Source organism: Terrapene carolina, unplaced genomic scaffold (assembly GCF_002925995.2).
Source record: "Terrapene carolina triunguis isolate 2854851 unplaced genomic scaffold, T_m_triunguis-2.0 Scaffold397, whole genome shotgun sequence".
NCBI classification, from domain to species: Eukaryota; Metazoa; Chordata; order Testudines; family Emydidae; genus Terrapene; species Terrapene triunguis.
Window position 1 is genome coordinate 1,438,600 of NW_020664748.1, and position 17,384 is coordinate 1,455,983.

Genomic DNA, 17,384 nt, shown 5'->3' on the forward strand with positions numbered 1-17,384 from the left:
CCTGCAGGGAGAGGCCGCGACAGGTGCGAACCGGTGCTGATGTGACTCCTGGAGACTTTGGGCCCAGCCCCCCCCGGCTGCGCAGGTGCCCGTCGGGGCTGGCTGAGCTGTGGGGCCAGGTGCCATGAGGATGACGTGGGAGGCCGGGGGTTCCTGTCTGACACGGGTGGGGGAGCTGGGCCCACTTTGCTTTTCCTTGCCTGCTGTGCCCAGAGCACCCCTCTGGGTGAGGGTGGGGGGGGCCCCAGAGCAGTGGGGCTTGGAGCTAATGCCCCAGTGAGAGGCAGAGAGCAGCTTCCCTCTTGGGGCAATTGGCTCAGGCTCTCTGCAGACTCAGGCAGGTTTCGCTGTGTCAGTTGTACTCAAGACAGCTCCCCCCCATCACGCAACTGACTCTGCCTGTGTTTGCAGAGAGCCTGAGACAATCGGTTGGGGGGCAGGCTGCATTGGCACAGGGCCTGGCATTGCTGGGGTGGGGGCGGGCTGCATCTACGAGCCGTAGGGAGAGCCGTATGGAGCCAGGGGGCTGCAGGTCATGGAGGCAGCCAGGGGGCTGGGAAGGCAGGGCCATGGTGTCCCTGCACCAGTGGGGGTGGAAGAGGTGGTCAGAATATGGGGGGGGGCGGTCTGAGCCCCCTTCCCAGGGTAAGCTTTGCCATCACAGGCCCTGGGGGTGGGAGCGGATGCAGAGTGGCTGGGGAGGAGATGGGTGAGGGGGTTGAGCTCTTCACCTGACATCCCCCCAATCCTTGGCCGTGCCTGGGGTGCAGGTGTCTAGGCTGGCCCCAGGGCCCAGGGGATGAATGTCTCACCCCCCCCCCCGGTGCTATCTGCTGCCCAGCCCCCGTCTGGTATCTCAGCAGAGCCGAATGGACTGTGAAGCCTGAACTCCTGTTGGGGGGGGGCGGACAGAGGGAGCTGGGGTTACCTAGCCCCCCCGGGGAGACCCAGCATTACAATGATCGGGGGGGGGGTGTCTCCAGGGCGGGAAGGTCTGTGCTGGCATCTTACCCCGACCGGCTCCTCCAGCTCCACCTGGGGGCTTGGCGTGTGGCCAGGGGCTGGGAGGAAGGACGGGGGCGGCTGATTGCCCCGCCCTGATCCCGCCGGGTCGCCTGGCTTCAGGTGCAGCTTTGGAGGGATGGGCCCTGCCGTGGGTGAAGGGCCTTCTCTGTGCGGCCCCAGCGGCTGGAGCCCTGTGGGGCTGGGGGCTGCCCGTGCCTGCCGGGCCTTGGCCAGGCCGTCTCAGAGTGGGACCCTTGGCAGTTCTTCCCCGATGCACACATGGGTCTCTCAGCGCCGCCTGCTCAGTTCAGGCAGGAGACAGCCCCATGCTGGGAGCCCCCCAAGTCACCCTGATTCCATGTGTAGACATGGCCTACGTATCCCGAAAGCGCCGCCGTCTCTCCGCGGGGCAGGGGACACGCGCAAGTGAACGGCGGGAACAGGGTGTGGGCCCTGCTCTGAGCGCTTGCCGAGAGGGGGCACGTGCCCCACCTGCGGTGTGGGGGTGGAGAGCCAGAGACACTCGCCAGGCCACACACGGTGCCAGGCTTAGAGCTGGGAATGGGACCCAGGAGTCCTGGCTCCCAGCCTGCCCCTGATTCTTCCCGGGGCACAGAGTCAGATGTGGAATAGGGCAGGGGTCTGGATCCCAGGGCACGCTCTGTGCACCTGCCCGGCCTGGAGCCCCATGTGCCTGTCTGGGGGAGGGGTGCCGTGCTCTAGGAGCGCATGGATCCGTGCTGTGTGGGGTGAGGCCTGGGTGAACAGGGGCCCCCCGGGGTGATGGCTTTGTTCTCGGCCCCGTGCAGGCGGCAGCTCCAGGCGGCAGCGTGAGGACCTGGGACATTATTGGCACGTGACGCCCCGGATCCTGCAGGGCAACCAGACACTCAGCATGGCCGAGACAGAGCTGGTAAGGACTCTGCCCTCCCCCCCAGCAGCCACTGGCTGCGTTCCCTGGCACCCCTGCTCCCCCCAACTGATGCGCCCCCCTGGCTCATCCCTCAGCGGGGGCCTCTCCCTGGGCTGGGCGGGACCCAATCCAGCAGGTAGGGAGGGGGCAGTCCCCACACAGCCTGGCCCCCTGCTTTGGGGGGGCACGCGGGGAGCCCTAGCGCTTCCCTCCCAGCCCCATGTGTGCTACTCTCACATCGCTCCCCCCACCCCCACTGGATTCCCCGGCTCCCTTTCCCAGCCCCTGTCCCGGCTCTGGCCTCCGGGTTCCCAGCGCCTGCCCGGTCCCCGGGGTCCCGGCAGGGAGCAAATACCTGCAGCCTCTGGGGGGACGGGAGCATGGGGAGACCCCCAGCCCTGCAAGGATGGGGGAGAAGGGACCTGCTGCATTCCAGCTCCCCCCATCCCTGTGTGGGAGTCCCCGGCCCCAGCAGGCCCCGTGGCCTTGAGTGGCTTCCTCAGGGGCATCTGGGACTTGGGGATGCCTGGAGAAGGTCCCCTCAGACCCACGCTGGGGGAGGGGCAGGGAAGGAGACGCTGTCCCTGTGGACTCCCCCGTCCCCCCCCCAGCCAGGCCGGCTGTGTGAGCTCATTCCCGCCCGCCCCCCCGCCGGAAGGGCCTGGCCCGGCCACAGCCAGGGATCCTCTGTGGCATTTCCTCTTTGCTCCGTGCTGGGCAGGAAGCGCAGGGTGTGTGTGTGGGGGGGCGGGACACCTCCTGCGACACCCCACCCCCAGGACAATGAGCTAATGAGGGAGGGGCGCTTCCTGGTGAGCTCTGGGAGGGGACCTCCATCCTGACCTCTGCCTGACCCCCGGCACTCTAGGGCCTAACCGAGACCACATGAGTGGTGGGGGCTGCCCCGTACCCCGCTCCCTCCGTCCCCCCGTCACCTGCCGGCACAGCTTGGTCCCCGTCGGCGATGCTGTCTGAGGAGGGTCCGAGCTGGGCGACCCCAGTCCCGGGCTGGGCTGAGCTGCGATACCAGGGCGGGGTGAGCCGGGGCATGGTCTGCCAGGGGGCATTGGCGGGTGCCGGCCCCCCCCACGCTTCCTCTTCCCAAATACCATGTGGCCATTTCCTAGCAGGATTCCCCCGCCCAGCCTATTGCACGGGGGGGCTCAGCCCTGGGGCAGGGGCAGAGGGTCTGGCTTCACTCCTCTCCCAGTCCTGGAGACTCCATCCCACCCCCCCGGCTGCCGGTAAGGGGGTGGGGCAGGGAACCCCCTGCCCTGGGGCCGGATCGGGGCGCCCCCTGGTGGGGACCAGCCCTAAGTTACATCCTGGGTGGGTGATGGGGGTGACTCCCGGGCTGGGGGCCGCTGGCTGCTGGGCCTGTAACCCGCTCCTTGGTCTCCCCCAGGACGGCTTCCCAGCCCGGCTGCAGGTGGCCCTGGACCTGGGGGGGGTGCAGCTTGTGCTGGGGTTAGAGCAAACCCGGGGGGTGGGGGGGGGGGAGGGCTGGGCGTGTTCCCTGTACCCCCTTCCTCCCCTCCCCGCCAGCTGGCTGTGAACACGCGGCGGGGGCAGCATCTGAGCTGCACAGGGCCTGCTCTGCTGGGAGCTGGGGGGCTGCAGTGGGTGGCCGGGGCACCCGTGTGTTGTTCTAGGGAGCCCTGGGGGTCAGGGAGCTGGGGAGCTGCGGGGGGGCTGGGAGGCCCTGGGTGTCAGGGAGCTGGGGAGCTGCGGGGGGGGCTGGGAGGCCCTGGGGGGCAGGGAGCTGGGGAGCTGCAGGGGGTGGCCGGGGTGCCCATGTGTTGTCCTGGCGGGACCCTGGGGGGTGGGAGCTGGGGGGTGGCCGGGGTGCCCATGTATTGCTCTAGGGGAGCCCAGGGGGCTGTGCAGGGGCAGTGGCCTGGCAGCAGATTGGCTCCAGCTGGGTCATGCTCCCCCCGGCCCCGCCTGCCCCTCCCCAGGCCCCGTGGAGGGGGAACACCCTCCGTCTCTGTTCTTGGGGAGCAAGGTCGTGTCCCTCTGGCCTATGGGGATGCTCCCATTGTAGCACTGGGGGCCGTGCGCCCATTGGGCAGTGCAGCCCCCGGCACCCCAGAGGCGTTGGCAGCCCGCGGCTGGGGGGGAAGCCCGTCCCTGGGCTCCCTCTCACTGTCTGTCTCTCTCCGGCAGGGAGGTGGCTCCGGGCGCCCGGGCGCTGCTCTATTACTTGCCCAACGGCACGCGGGTGACGCAGGCCGCTGGCTCGCAGGTAGGTTTGTGGCTGGCCACGCAGGTGTCACGGATCCACGGGATCAGTCTCTGGCAGACCCCTGCAGCGTGGCAGACCCCCAGGGGTCCCACTCCTCCCCCAGGGCAGGCCATGCGGCTTCACCACCCCCTTAGACCAAACCACTGGGGCACCTGCCCTCCTGCTTCACCCAGCAGGTGACTTTGATGGCAGTGCCCTGGCCGTGGCAGGCGGGACTCGGGGTGGTGGTGGTGGTGCTGCGAGCTTCCCCAGGGCAGTGCCCTGTCATTGGCACTGTTGTATTTGTACTGGTACCAGTGTCCTCTCCCCTTGTTGCTCGCCAAGGTGTTATGCTCATACAAAGCACACGGGATCTTTTATAGAGGAAGGCAAATACACAGCATTTATTGAAAATACAACAGTTAGCATATGCTTCTCTCTCTCTCTCTCTCCCCCCCCCAGTGATGTTTATAGTTACCAGTCTGTTGTAGATCGAGTCAATCTAATGGCCAGTTAGACTGAGCACGAGAGTAGCAGCCGTGTTAGTCTGTATCCGCAAAAAGAACAGGAGGACTTGTGACTCCTTAGAGACTGACAGATTTATTTGAGCATAAGCTTTCGTGGGCTACAGCCCGAAGAAGTGGGCTGTAGCCATCAAAAGCTTATGCTCAAATAAATTTGTTAGTCTCTAAGGTGCCACAAGTCCTCCTGTTCTTTGAGCTGGGCTCTGTCGGTCGCGATCCGATGCTCTGAGGCTCTGCAGGGCTGAACCCAGAGTTCCACGGCAAAACACCCCAGCTTGATAGTTGTAAATTCCCATTGGAGTCCATGCATTTTGCAATGTCATCCTGTAATCATTAGTCCTTAAGTGGTGTTAATCTTGGGGTTTTCTGCTGTTATCATTTGATGGTTCTTGTCGGGCTTCCCATCGTTATCTCCTATTTGTTGTCTCGCCTTGGGGGGTCCCTGCCTCACCTCTGAGGCCCTCAATGCTGCTAACATGTTTAGCATTGCATACAATGGATGTTTTCTGATTGTCTCCTGGTCTTTCCAAGTCTCTCACTTTTTCTTGCCCATCTGGACATTTGTGATGGCTTTCACACCTCATCTTTTCCTGATGCAGGCATTCCTCATTCACACAAACAATCTCTGACAGAAACCTTCAAAGGTATCCAGACAGCAGTATTGCATATTCAGCAGAATACATTGTAAATCAAGCCTTGCTAAATCTTATAACTAAAACAATTCACATTGGGGCTTCAGGCCCTCAACATTCCTCTAATCTTCTTAACATAAATACAATACAAGATCCTGTCTCTTACTTACTGTGACGAACTGGGACTGTTCTTAATGTGGTCTTTGAATGCTGAGTGGGGAGTGTTGGCTGGGAAGGCAGGGAAGTGTGGCTAGGATGGTCTGCATGGGGGGATGGGAGACTGGCCCAGGGAAGATACCTGAGCATGTAACATGAGAACCCAGGAAGGGATTAGAGGCCAGGTGACACCTTTGCCCGGGAAACTGAACAAAGGGTGGGGGGAGAGTTTCAGAGCTGGCTGGTGGAATGGCTGGGAGGCAGATGGGGCTTTGACCTCCCAAGGGGGCTGTGGTGCCCTGGGACCCCAAGATGGACCTAACTGAGGGGGTCCTGTTGTCTGTGCCTGCAATATGTGTCTTGGACTGTGTTCCTGTCGTTTAAATAAACCTTCTGCTTTACTGACTGGCTGAGAGTCATGGTGAATCGCAGGAAGCCGGGGGTGCCGGGCCTTGCGTCCCCCCACACTCCATGACACTTACTAAAACCTTCAAACAAAGAAATGTATATTTAACTAGAGTGCCTAATTTGTAATACATGTCGGAAACCATAGTAGACATTATAACTTCTCCTAAAACAAAAGGGTGACCATAATCAGTCATAAGGATTGTTCTGGTCTCATTCCTTTCTGCTATTCAAAAAGGGGGGCTGACAGGATGAAATCAAATCCTATATTAATTCTCATGGGACATTATAAAATCCTGCTCCTACAAGGGCTGCTCTGCAGGGGGAGAGGTCCCAGCTGGGCCCCCCGAGAGCTCGGCTGGGCCCCCTGCTCAGAGCTGCAGCTAAACTCGGCTTCTCTCTGCTGCAGGGAAACTGCTGCTACCGGGGCCATGTCCGGGAGTATCCAGGCTCCTGGGCCAGCGTCTGCGCCTGCTCGGGACTCAGGTGGGGGAGAGCTCTGCAGCTCCAGGCTAGGGGCTGAAATCGGGGATGATGGGGGGGAGGGGCAGCGGGGGGGGGTGCCCTGGCCAATGGAGAGAGGCGGGGGGGGGGCACCCCTATGGGTTTTAAAGAGGAGCCGTTCTGGGTGCCCCTCAGTCCCTACCTGCAGCCCCAGTGATCTTAGCCCAGCAGGGGCTGCGGTTTGGCTGAGCCCCTGAGCCCTGCCCGTCCCTGCCGCCCAGCTAACGCCCCGTCTCCCCCTCCTCTCCTAGCGGCGTCCTCGTGGCCTCGGAGAACAGGAGCTACGGCCTGGAGCCGGACCCCCAGGGGCCCCGTGGGAGGCACCTGGCCTACAGGCCCCGGGATGTGCGGCTGGGACAGAGGGAGTGTGGGCTGGGCCCCCCCAACCACACGCAGCCGCTGCTGGACCCGGAGCCGCGCAGGGTAGGTGGGGGAGGGGAATTGGGGGTGTCTGGGGCCACAGCCCCCCCCCCCGTCTCATTCGTCTCTGGGATGGGGGCCACTGCTGCCTGCCCTCCCTGGCCCATGGGACCCCCGGTCCTGGCGCTCGTGTCCATGTGTTCGCTGAGTGCCCTGCTCCCCACTCACTGGCTCTTCTCCCCAGGGGAAGCGGGAGGCAGCCCCAGAGCAGCCCTTTGTGGAGCTGGTGATGGTGGTGGACCATGCAGAGGTGAGTGACTCCTGGCCATGGGGGGGGAGGGATCTGCCTCACTCTCCTGGGCCCCATGGAGGCTCCTCCCCCCCGATGTGACGTGATGTGGGCTGTGAGGGAGCAGGGAGCGGGCACGGTGCAGGGGAGTTACACTGGGGATGGGAAGGAAGCTACCTGAGCCAGGAGGGGGTTGGGAGAAGTGACACCTTCTGCCCAGGGAGACGGAACAAAGGAGAGGAGGGGCAGAGGGGAGGGGGGAGAGAGCTGCTGGAGGAGTTTTGTTTTTCAGTCTTGGGCTGGGTGGTGCAACGCAGGGAACCCCAAGCTGGGGTCTAAGCTCCCTAAACTCCCCAGAAGGATTTGATTGAGGGGTTCTGGTTGTACCTACGCGCCCTGCTTGGGACTGTGTTCCTGTCGTCTAATAAACCTTCTGGGTTACTGGCTGGCTGAGAGTCACGGTGAATCTTCTCAGGAGAGGGGTGCAGGGCCCTGACTCCCCCACACTCCGTGACAACCTCCTCTCCCCCCTGCAGTTCCAGAATTACCCCAACATGGAACGGATCCAGACCCGGATGCTGGAGATCGCCAACCAGGTGGACACGGTGGGTCCCTAATGGCCCCTGGGATGCCCTCTCCCCCCCCCAGCTCTGCCAGTGCCCTTCACTCCCGCCGCACAGCCCTGGTTATCCCAGCCTGGGCCTCCCCCCAGCTCTGCCAGTGCCCCTCGCTCCTGCCCCACAGCCCTGGTTATCCCAGCCTGGGCCTCCCCCTAGCTCTGCCAGTGCCCCTCGCTCCTGCCCCACAGCCCCAGTTATCCCAGCTCTGTGTTGTTCCCCTCCCCCCCAGCTCCATGCCCCTCACTCCCGTCCCGCAGCCCCAGTTATCCCAGGTCTGTGTCATTCCCTCCCTGCCCGCAGCTCCACGCCCCCCTCACTCCCATCCCGCAGCCCCTGCTGTCCCAGCCCTGACTCCCGGTGTGGACTGTCCTGGTGCGGGCAGTGGTGCCATCAGTGGGGTCTGGCCCCCACTGCCCGGCCAGCATCTCTAACCCCAGCTTCCCCCCCAGTTCTATCGGCCCCTGGGCGTCCGCGTGGCGCTGCTGGCGGTGGAAGTGTGGAACCAGGGGGACCCCATCACCGTGGGGCCCAGCGCCCGGGCCACGCTGGAGCGCTTCCTGCAGTGGAGGGAGAAGGAGCTGCTGCCCCGGCTCCCGCATGACAACGCCCAGCTGCTCACGTGAGTGCGGGGGCTGGGGGGGGCCAGGCTGGAATCTGTCCGACGCCAGGCGCACGTGGCCAGGATCTGGGCTTCGGCCCCCCTAACGCTCGCTCTCTCTTGCAGGGGGGCCCCGCTGGAGGGGGTGGCGGTGGGGATGGCGTCCCAGGCCTCCATGTGCTCGGCCGCGCGATCGGGCGGGGTCAGCGTGGTGAGTACCTCCCCTCCCCCAGCCCCACCCCCACCCCCGCCCGCTCTGATCCAGCCTCTCTGCGCAGGATCACTCGGTCAGCGTCCTGGTCGTGGCCTCCACCGTGGCTCACCAGCTGGGCCACAACCTGGGCATGACCCACGACGGTGCCGGGCGCCAGTGTGACTGTCTCGGCCCCTACCAGGAGCGGAGCTGCATCATGGCACCGCCCACGGGGTGAGTCTGGGGGTGCCTCGGCATGGGGGAACAGCGGGGTCCCCTGGCCCTGCCCCCCCCACTCATGGGCTCCCCTCCACAGGCTGATGCCCGGTCTGAGCTTCAGCAGCTGCAGCCGGCAGGACGTGGAGCGGAGCCTGCGCCGGGGCCAGGGCTGGTGCCTCTTCAACGTGCCCGAGCCCAAGAGCTTGGTCGTGCGCCCGCACTGCGGGAACTGGCTGGTGGAGAAGAACGAGACGTGCGACTGCGGCCTCCGGGAGGTAAGAGAGGGGAGGGGCGCGTGCATGAGGAGATGTCTGCTCCCCCCCCTCCTCCCCCAGGGCCCCGCTGTCACGGACTCACAGATTGTGCCCACTCTTGGCCCCGTGGGGGGTGCCCCTTTCAGTGCGACAGCCCTTCTCGGGGGTCCACTCTCCCTCGGGGTCAGGCCCTTTCACCTCCTGGAGCCGCACCTCTCTGAGCCTTAGCGCGTCTGTCTCTGCCGTGGGCCCCCCCCAGGGAGTCCATTCGCTCTGGACCCCCCGGGCCTCCACCCAGGGCCGGCTCCAGGGGTTTTGCCACCCCAAGCAGGGGGGAAAAAAAAAAAAAGGAGGTGCGATCGCGATCAGCTCTACCGCCGCTGCTTCAGTCTTCGGCGGCAATTCGGCGGCTGGTCCTTCGCTCCGAGAGGGAGTGAGGGACCCGCTGCCAAATTGCCGCCAAAGAACCGGACGTGCCGCCCCTCTCCGTTGGCCGCCCCAAGCACCTGCTTGCTGGGCTGGTGCCTGGAGCCGGCCCTGCCTCCACCCCCCCGAAGGGGACGAAGCAACCCTGTTCTCTAGCCCGGAGCGACTCTCAGCCAGCGTAAAACAGGAGGGTTTATTGAGAGTTGAACACAGCACAGGAAACTCTCTGACCCTCAGGCCTGGCCTCCCTCAGCCCAGCACATCCCAGTCTCTCTGCATCCAGGGGGGCTCTGCCTGCTCCCCCTCTCCAGCCTCGAGCCCCCCTGCTTCCCAGCTGGGCATCTGAGATCCCAGGCCCCAAGCCCCCCCTCTGTCCATTGTCTTCTCTCCAGGTAAACCGGATCGCCTGGGCCTCCTCTCCCCTCTTCTGTCCTCTGGTCCCTCTGGCTGGAACCCGCTGGTTAGGTCACCAGGGTCCTCTCCTCGCAGCCCATTGTCCTCCCACTGGCCAGAACCAGCTGCGACTCCTGAGCTGGGCCTGCGGGTCGTCAGGTCACCAGTCACTGGGGTCTCCATCCTCCAGGCCATCGGCCGGGGTCCCAAGTTCCCTCTCCAGTCCTGTGTCCCAACGAACTCCCTCTCCCCTCACCTCGTTAAACCAGTAACACTCAGGGAAACTGAGTCACACCCCCATCTGCATGCAAACCACTGGAAAACCACGGAAAAAACAAGAAAATCCCCCACTTTGTCACAGGCGCTCACCCCGCCCCTCTGCCCCACAGGAGTGCACTGACCCCTGCTGCAACGCCAGCAGCTGCCGGCTGGCCCCTGGAGCTGAGTGCGCCACGGGGGATACCTGCTGCCAGGACTGCAAGGTGAGTGGGAAGGGCCCTGCTAGTGCCCCTCACTCCTGACCCGCAGCCCCCTGCCAGCCCAGCCCTGGGCTCCCCCTCGTCACACGACCAAATGGCAGCACAATGAATATTAACAGAGGGGGAAGGAACGGGTTATACCTGGGCTACGGTCGCTGGAGTCCAGTGGCGGGGCTGCTGCCGGAACTACCTGAAGCAATCACAGACCCACTGGTGTTTCTCGTCGAGAGCCCCCGGAGGGCGGAGACGGGCAAACGTAGGGCCCAGGGCGTTACCGACTCATCGGCCTGACCTCGCTGGCTGGCAAGAGCCTGGAGCAAACTATTCAACACCTCGGAGCCCCTGGAGCAGGCGCTAAGGAGCGGCCGGCGCGGACTGGTCACGGACATGCCCAGCCAGCCTCTGGCGGGGGCAGCGGGGAGCGTGGGAGGTGTTGGGTTTAGTCAGGCTTTGGGCACCGTCCCACACAACAGCTGGTTTTACTGCAAGGGGGGGGTCACGGCTCTGTGCCCCCAGCTTGGGCCCTTCGATGTGCCAGATCCCCCATGGGTCCCCCTCGTCCCTCAGGGCAGGCCATGCAGCCTCCTGAACATGGGGGCTCCGGCCTCCTGCTTCACCCCGGGAGCACTACCCAGCAAGTCCCCCCGAGCCAGAGGCCAGGCCAGGGACCCCCCCGTTCTGACTCTTTCTGATCCCCAGCTGCGAGGGGCCGGCTCCACGTGCCGGGAGCCCCGTGGTGAATGCGACCTCCCCGAGTTCTGCGACGGGCTCTCCCCACGCTGCCCTCCCAACACGTACCTGCAGGACGGGCAACCCTGCGCCGGGGGCCGAGCCTCCTGCTACGGGGGGGCCTGCACCACCTACCAGGGCCAGTGCCAGGAGCTGTGGGGCCCAGGTAAGGGGCAGGGGGCTGGGGGGGGGAGGGCGGGATGCCGTGGAGCTGAGTGGGGGAGGTGCAGAGCTGGGGGGACTCTGGGGAGCTGGGGGGGTGCCGAGGCCCCTGGAGATGCTCACGGCTCTCTGTCCCATGCAGGTTCGGGCCCTGTCTCTGACGTCTGCATGGCCTCCCTGAATGCCAGGGGGGATGAGCATGGGCACTGCGGGCAGCGCCCCAACGGCACCTACATCCCCTGTGCCCAGTGGTGAGTGACCCCTGTACACACCACCCATCTGTCCCGTCCCGTCCCCCCCCATCCATCCTCCTGACCCCTGTCTGCCTGTGTAGGGATGCTGGCTGCGGGAGGCTGCAGTGCCAGGGCGGCAGTGCCCAGGGCACCCTGGAGGATGGGGTGGCACCTGGCTGCCGTGGGACCCCCCTGCCCCTGGGCGAGGATGTGAGCGACCTGGCCATGGTGCTGCCGGGCACGGCCTGTGGCCCCGGGAAGGTGAGCTGGGGGGACACTCCGGGGCACAGGGGAGGAGCAGGTGCAGCAGACAAGTGGTAAGGGGGTCGCTGGCCCCCCCCATGCTGGGCCAGGGCCCCCCCATCTCTCTCGTGACTCCCTCTCTCTCCGGACAGGTGTGCATCAGAGGCCAGTGCCGGGACATCTCCGAGCTGGGAGTGCAGGAGTGTGGGAGCCAATGCCACGGGCACGGGGTGAGCGGGGCAGCAGATCTGGGGGGAGGGGGGGGCTGTGCCGTCCCTTCGCTGAGAGCCCGTCCGTGAGGAGGCTCCGTGTGTCCCCCCAGGTCTGCAACAACAACGGGCACTGCCACTGTGAGGCGGGCTGGGCCGCCCCCGCCTGCAACAGCCCGGGGTCCGGGGGCAGCGTGGACAGCGGCCCCGGGGGCCTGGAGCAAGGTGAGGGGGCTGGGGGAGGGCAGGGCATGGGGGCGGGGCTTATCGCACTGTTTCTGACACTGACGAGGCTGCCAGCGTCCGGCGGGGCGGGGACTCAGACCCACAAGCTGGGCATGCGCGGCCCATGCAGGGCCCCCCCCAGCTGCGTGGGGCGTGAGAAGAATGGGGCTTTGTGTGCCGGTGCCAGGCGGGTGGGGGGGGAGGGACTTTGCTGCCAGGGACACTAACGGGCTGTTCTCCTGCCAGGGGGCAGCGCGCTCCCCACCACCCTGATCCCGGCCACGGTGATCCTGGTCCTCGCTCTGGGGCTTTGCTACGCCAAGCGCGCCGGCCTGCACCAGCACCTCTGCCAGCTCGGCAAGGGCACCAGCTGCCCGTACAGGTAACGCCCCCCCCCACCCCCCCGTGTGTGTCCCCAGCACAGTAACCGCCTCTGCTCCCTGCCTCTGGGGAGAGCCTCCACCCTCGGTCCTGTGATACGTTCTGGGCCCGGGATGCGACCCTGACTCTGTTCTCCCTGCAGCGCCAAGCCAGGGCCCCAGGTGCAATTGCTCAGCGCAGGAGTCTCGGCCGAGCCGAACGGGTAACTCGCTGGGGGGGGTGGGGGGGGGGGGGCTGCACAGTGGGCTCATTGTGAACTTCCCCACGGCAGTGCCGTGTCCATGGGCCCCGGTGGATAGATGGGGGAGCGTCACGGATTCCCCTGACCATATTCCCAAATTCCCCCCCCGAGTGGGGGGCTCAGAGTCACTTGCCCGGAGGGTTTCCTCCCCAGCCCCCCCCCGCCCAAAGCAGGAAGCCCTGTCCTCCAGGCTCCGAACGGGGACTCTCTGCTGGTGACTGGTCGCTGAGCGCTGTCCAGTCCCTCACCCCCAGCTCTGCGGGGCCTGGCAGTTTGGGGCGGGGGGGCTGGCCAGGGGCTGGGGATCGGCCTCCCCAGGAGGTTAGGGGGTGTGGCCGCAGCAGCAGCACAGGCGGTGGAGTGGCTGGTCGCCATGGGCCTGCCATGCTGGGGGCAGCTGGCCCTGGTGAGATGCCGCCCTGATGTCCTATGGGGGGGCTCCTGCCTGCCCCCCGGCTGGGGAATTGGGGACACGATTGCCAGGCACTCCTGGGGGCAGTGCCGGCCTGGGGGGCCGCCTGGGGCCTTGCAACCTGGTCCCCGCCGGCTCCCAGACCCACCCCGCCCAGGGGGGGTCAGGACCACAGCTGGGAGCTGAACCCAGGAGTCCTGACCCCCACCCCCCCTTGCCAATCCCCTGACCACCCCTGTGTGTGCAGCCTTCCCCCCCCACCCCATGGCTCCCCTGGCCTGCAGTTTCCTGGCAGGGGATTGGCCACAGAAGGGTTAACCCTGAGGGTTGGGGATGTGTGAAGTGGGGGGGACCCTGCCCTGCGGGCGCCTGAGACGTGTTTCCTCCCCAGGATCTCTCAGCTGGAGCAGCGAGGCTCCACCGAGCCCCACCCCAGGCGCCCGCGGCCCCTGCCTGCAGAGCTGCAGATGATGCCCATCAGTAAGGTGAGTCCAGCACTTCCCGCCCCACCTGGGGCCCCACAGGCCTTGGCTCGTTGCTGGGGTGACTGGGGCTAGGCTGGGGGAACAGGGTCCTGTTCCCATGGGACGTATGTTCCGGGGATGGGCTCTGAGCTGCTGCAGCTGCCAAGACGGCCCCCGTGGCGGACGGCAAGTGCTCAACTTGGGGGCACAATCCCCAGTCAGTGCTGGCCCCAGGGGCACTGGGGGTGCTGCGCTCCAGGGCGGGGGGCTCCATAGGGGGCTCTCCCCCTGGCTGTGCTGGCCCCAGGGGCACTGGGGGGCTGTGCTGGCCCCAGGGGCACTGGGGGGCCTGCGCTCCAAGGCGGGGGGGGGCTCTGTAGGGCGCTCTGTCCCGGCCGTGCTGGAACAGTGTCCTGGGGAACTAGGGGGCACTTGTGAGAGTCGGGCTCCCGACACACCAGGGGGAGAACGGGAGGTTTAAACCCCCCCCAGAATGAGTAGTTGAGTTACCGAGTGGTGGAGTCCTACGTTCGCTTGCTGCCCGAGTGTCTCAGGTGAGTGCTCTCCAGCCAGCGAGTCGCCCCCGCGTGTGCCGGGCTATGCCGGGCGTGAGGGCTGCAGCTGGGAACGGGTGTGCATGGGTGTGCACATGGGTGTGTGCGCGGGTGTGGAACTGTGATTGGAACAGCGGTGCCACTTCAGCTTCCCCTCGCGCCAGCGCGGTGAGGCAAGTCACAACCCTATGCCAAGGGGGCAGCAGGGGGCGCTCTCCACTCTCCCCTGGCCCCAGGGCGGTGATGGGGAGCCGTGCCGCGGGGGGCTGCAGGGGGCGCTCTCCCCTGGCAGTCGGGGCTGGCCCTGTGGGGTGCTAGGGGGCGCTGGGGGCGCTCTCCCCTGGCAGTCGGGGCTGGCCCCATGGGGTGCTAGGAGGCGCTGTGGGGCAGGGAGCGTTACGGGGGCTCAGCAGGGGGCGCTCTCCCCCGGCAGGCAGGGCTGGCGCCGTGGGGGGCGCTGGGGGCGCTCTCCCCTGGCAGTCGGGGCTGGCCCCGTGGAGCGCTAGGGGGCGCTGTGGGGCAGGAGACGCTCTCCCCCGGCAGGCAGGGCTGGCCCCAGGGTGGTGATGGGGGGTGGGGCTGTGCCGCAGGGAGCGTTATGGGGGGCAGCAGGGGGTGCTGGTCCCTGGCCCCACATAGGGCTGCTGTGCTGCTGGAGGTGCTGTCTGTGGCTTGGGGTACAGCCGAGGACTTCACTCGCTGACCATCCCTGGCCCGGCCACGAGGCTTGGGGTGCTGATCCCGGCACTATGCCCCCTCCCTCCCTGGCAGTGTCGGGGGTGGGCAGTGGATGCCGCTGGGCAAGGGGCTCTGGGGTGGGGGGGTCCAATTGCTCTGTGGAGCCCTGGGCCAGCCCCAGTGTGAGGGGAGGGGATCGGCCCTTAGGGAGCGAGGGGCCTCCCGCCCGGGGAGCAACCTGGCACGGGGCTGTGCCTCAACCCAGGGCCCCCTGACGCTGGCATGGGGGCTCCCATCCATGGGCTGCGACCTCTTGGGATCCTGGGGGGTCCTTGCGAGTGGAGCCTGCGCGGGGGCAGGGGGAGGCAATCTGCTCTGCCCGGGGGGGACGTGGGCAGGCGTCTCTGTCCTGCGAGTTGACTCCGCATGCTGCATGGCGACTGACTGACCGCTGCCTGCATGGTCCCCCGGCCCGTCTCTTAACCCCCCTCCTGGTCTCACTGACACCCCCCGCCTGTCTCACTGACTTCCCCCCCCCGCCCCCCGCTGCCGCTTTCTCCTCTTCTTTCTGCAGCCCATTCCCCAAGGCTGGGCCCGGCCCGACCCGCCTTCCAAGCCGCTCCCGCCTGACCCGCTTCCTAAGGAATCCCAGGTAACGTCCTTGGGCCCTGCCGGGCGCGGATGGGGGCCCAGGGCAGTGGCTGCTCTAACCCCCCACTGAGGCCCCTGCATGCCTGTCACTGCATGGACTCACCGGGGGCACTGAGCTCTGCCCGGCTGACACGGGCTCTGCCCCCACGGGGCTGGACTCCAGGGCTTGGTTCGGCCTCCCATCCCGTGTGCTGGGGGGTGATGGGGTCAGAGCAGCAGTGAGGACAGGGCCTGAGTGTGAAACGGGCCCCCGCAGGGTCACCCGTAAGTCTCTCTTCCCCAGCCCCGATGTGGGGGCAGGGTGTAGCCCCATGGGCCATGCACCCCTGTGCTGGGCTGTGGGGTCCTGGGTGCAGCCATGGGATGGAGCAAGCGCCCAACATGTGGCCTTTGCCCCAAGCTCTCGCCCAGGGGCCCAGCACGCCTTGCCCAGGGTCTCATGCCTGGCCACTGGAAGTGCACTGGGCCGGCAGCTCCTCACAGGCCCCCTGGCATTTGCACCCGGGCTGGGAGATTTTAGCCCCATCCCATTGGCATTGGGCTCCCCGCGGGGCAGCCCTGGCCCCGCTCTGTCCCTGGAGCCCCCAGCCCGGTGCTGGGCTCCCATCTCCCCCCGGCTGAGGCAGGCAGGAGCTGCCTCTTCCCCAGGGGTCTGTGCGGACCCCCAGCAGCTGCCAGCGTGGGGCGCTGTGTCGCTGTTTCATTGCCCCTGCTCTCTCTGCCCAGGCCTTGCTGCGGGACAGGCCGCCCCCCCCCACGCGCCCACTGCCTGCAGACCCTGTGCTGAAAGGCGCTCAGGTAACCGCGCCACGCGGGGTGATGGTGACGGTGGCGCGGATCTGTGCGTGGGGAGGGATGTCTGGCTGTGGGGCCCAGCAGGGCCAGGCCGCCTGTGTGGGGTGGGGGGATCGACCTCGTCTCCCCCCAAGGGATGTGCAGGGCACAGCTGGCAGGGGGGGGCAGTGGGTGCTGCGTGAGCTCCCTCGCCCTGCGCGGGACCCCGGGACATGAGCCCTCCTCAGTAACTCGCCCTGACGTTTCTCCGCAGCCGCCAGGCCCTGCCAAGCTGCCCCTGCCCAGGAGGCTGCTGCCCTCGGATCCCACCGGGCCCCTCGTCTCCGGGCCTGAGCTGTCCTCGGTGCACTCCTACGGCCCCCACGTCATGGTGCTGCCCTCCAGGTGAGCGCTGGCTGCAGACACGGCTCGGGGGGCGTCTCGCTCGCTGGCACTGGGGGGTGGGCTAAGGCAGACCCCTGCCCCCATTACTTACCTGTTTCACATTTCCTCTCTCCCCCAGGCCAGCTCCCCCGCCCCCCGCTGGGCATCTCCAGTACACCTAGCGTGAGATGGCTACTGCTGCCTGCGTGTGGGCTGCCCGGGCTCTGGAACCTCCCCTCCCTCGCTGCCTGTTGGACTCGGGGTTACTGGTCCCCCCCGTCGCTGGCATGGCCCCTCCATGCCCCCGACTCTGGAAGTTCCCGAGCGCTGGGATCTCTCTCTGGGCTCCTCCCCCTCCCGCACGGAGACGCCCGCCCGCCAGCTCGGGGACGCTGCGGAGCCGGATCGGAACTAGCCTTGGGCTGCAGGAGTCTTGGCCTGTTACACTCTGCTGCGGACGCTGTTCCTGGGTATTTGCCCAAAGCCCCTCTCCTGCCCACACCCTGCCAGGGCGCCATCCCCTCGGCTGGACCTGCCAATCCCCTGCCCTGGGAACTGGGCCTCGAGAGGCCTTGGGTGGTGGGGGTTCCGAACACTGGGTGTGGCTGGGCGCACCCCAGGGGAGCGGCTGCGTCTGGGCAGGGAGCACGGGTGAGAGTGGGTGCGTGCCAGAGCTTGTCCTGGGAGATTCGGCACCACCAGAGCCATTCACTGGGACGCTGCCTGGCTGGGGTGGGAGGGACTCCCTGGTGTGGGGCTCCCCCTTCCTCTGGGGCGCTGGCTGCTTCTGAACCCGCTTTAGATCATCTGCAAACTGTCTAATAAAGGGGCTGGGAGCTGCCTGAGTTAA

The 17,384-nt window shown here is 66.5% G+C and overlaps 1 protein-coding gene across 1 annotated transcript; it reads left to right on the top strand.

Moving 5' to 3' along the window:
- Window positions 1–1,809: 1,809 nt before the first annotated feature.
- On the top strand, window positions 1,810–17,384 carry ADAM15 (ADAM metallopeptidase domain 15). Its single transcript, XM_026658083.1, has 24 exons — window positions 1,810–1,918; window positions 3,324–3,404; window positions 4,089–4,163; window positions 6,269–6,345; window positions 6,615–6,786; window positions 6,968–7,033; window positions 7,549–7,617; window positions 8,082–8,251; window positions 8,357–8,441; window positions 8,509–8,657; window positions 8,740–8,917; window positions 10,105–10,197; window positions 10,894–11,089; window positions 11,228–11,336; window positions 11,420–11,579; window positions 11,714–11,791; window positions 11,884–11,995; window positions 12,242–12,377; window positions 12,519–12,578; window positions 13,421–13,514; window positions 15,300–15,377; window positions 16,103–16,174; window positions 16,425–16,555; window positions 16,674–17,384. Exons 1-24 carry the CDS (start codon window positions 1,901–1,903, stop codon window positions 16,714–16,716), a joined length of 2,502 nt encoding a protein of 833 aa, XP_026513868.1. The 5' UTR covers window positions 1,810–1,900; the 3' UTR covers window positions 16,717–17,384.

Coding starts and splice junctions, on each gene's coding strand:
- ADAM15 (XM_026658083.1), top strand. Junction 8,442..8,508: donor GATCGGGCGGGGTCAGCGTG/GTGAGTACCTCC, acceptor CTCTCTGCGCAG/GATCACTCGGTCAGCGTCCT. Junction 10,198..10,893: donor CCTGCTGCCAGGACTGCAAG/GTGAGTGGGAAG, acceptor TCTGATCCCCAG/CTGCGAGGGGCCGGCTCCAC.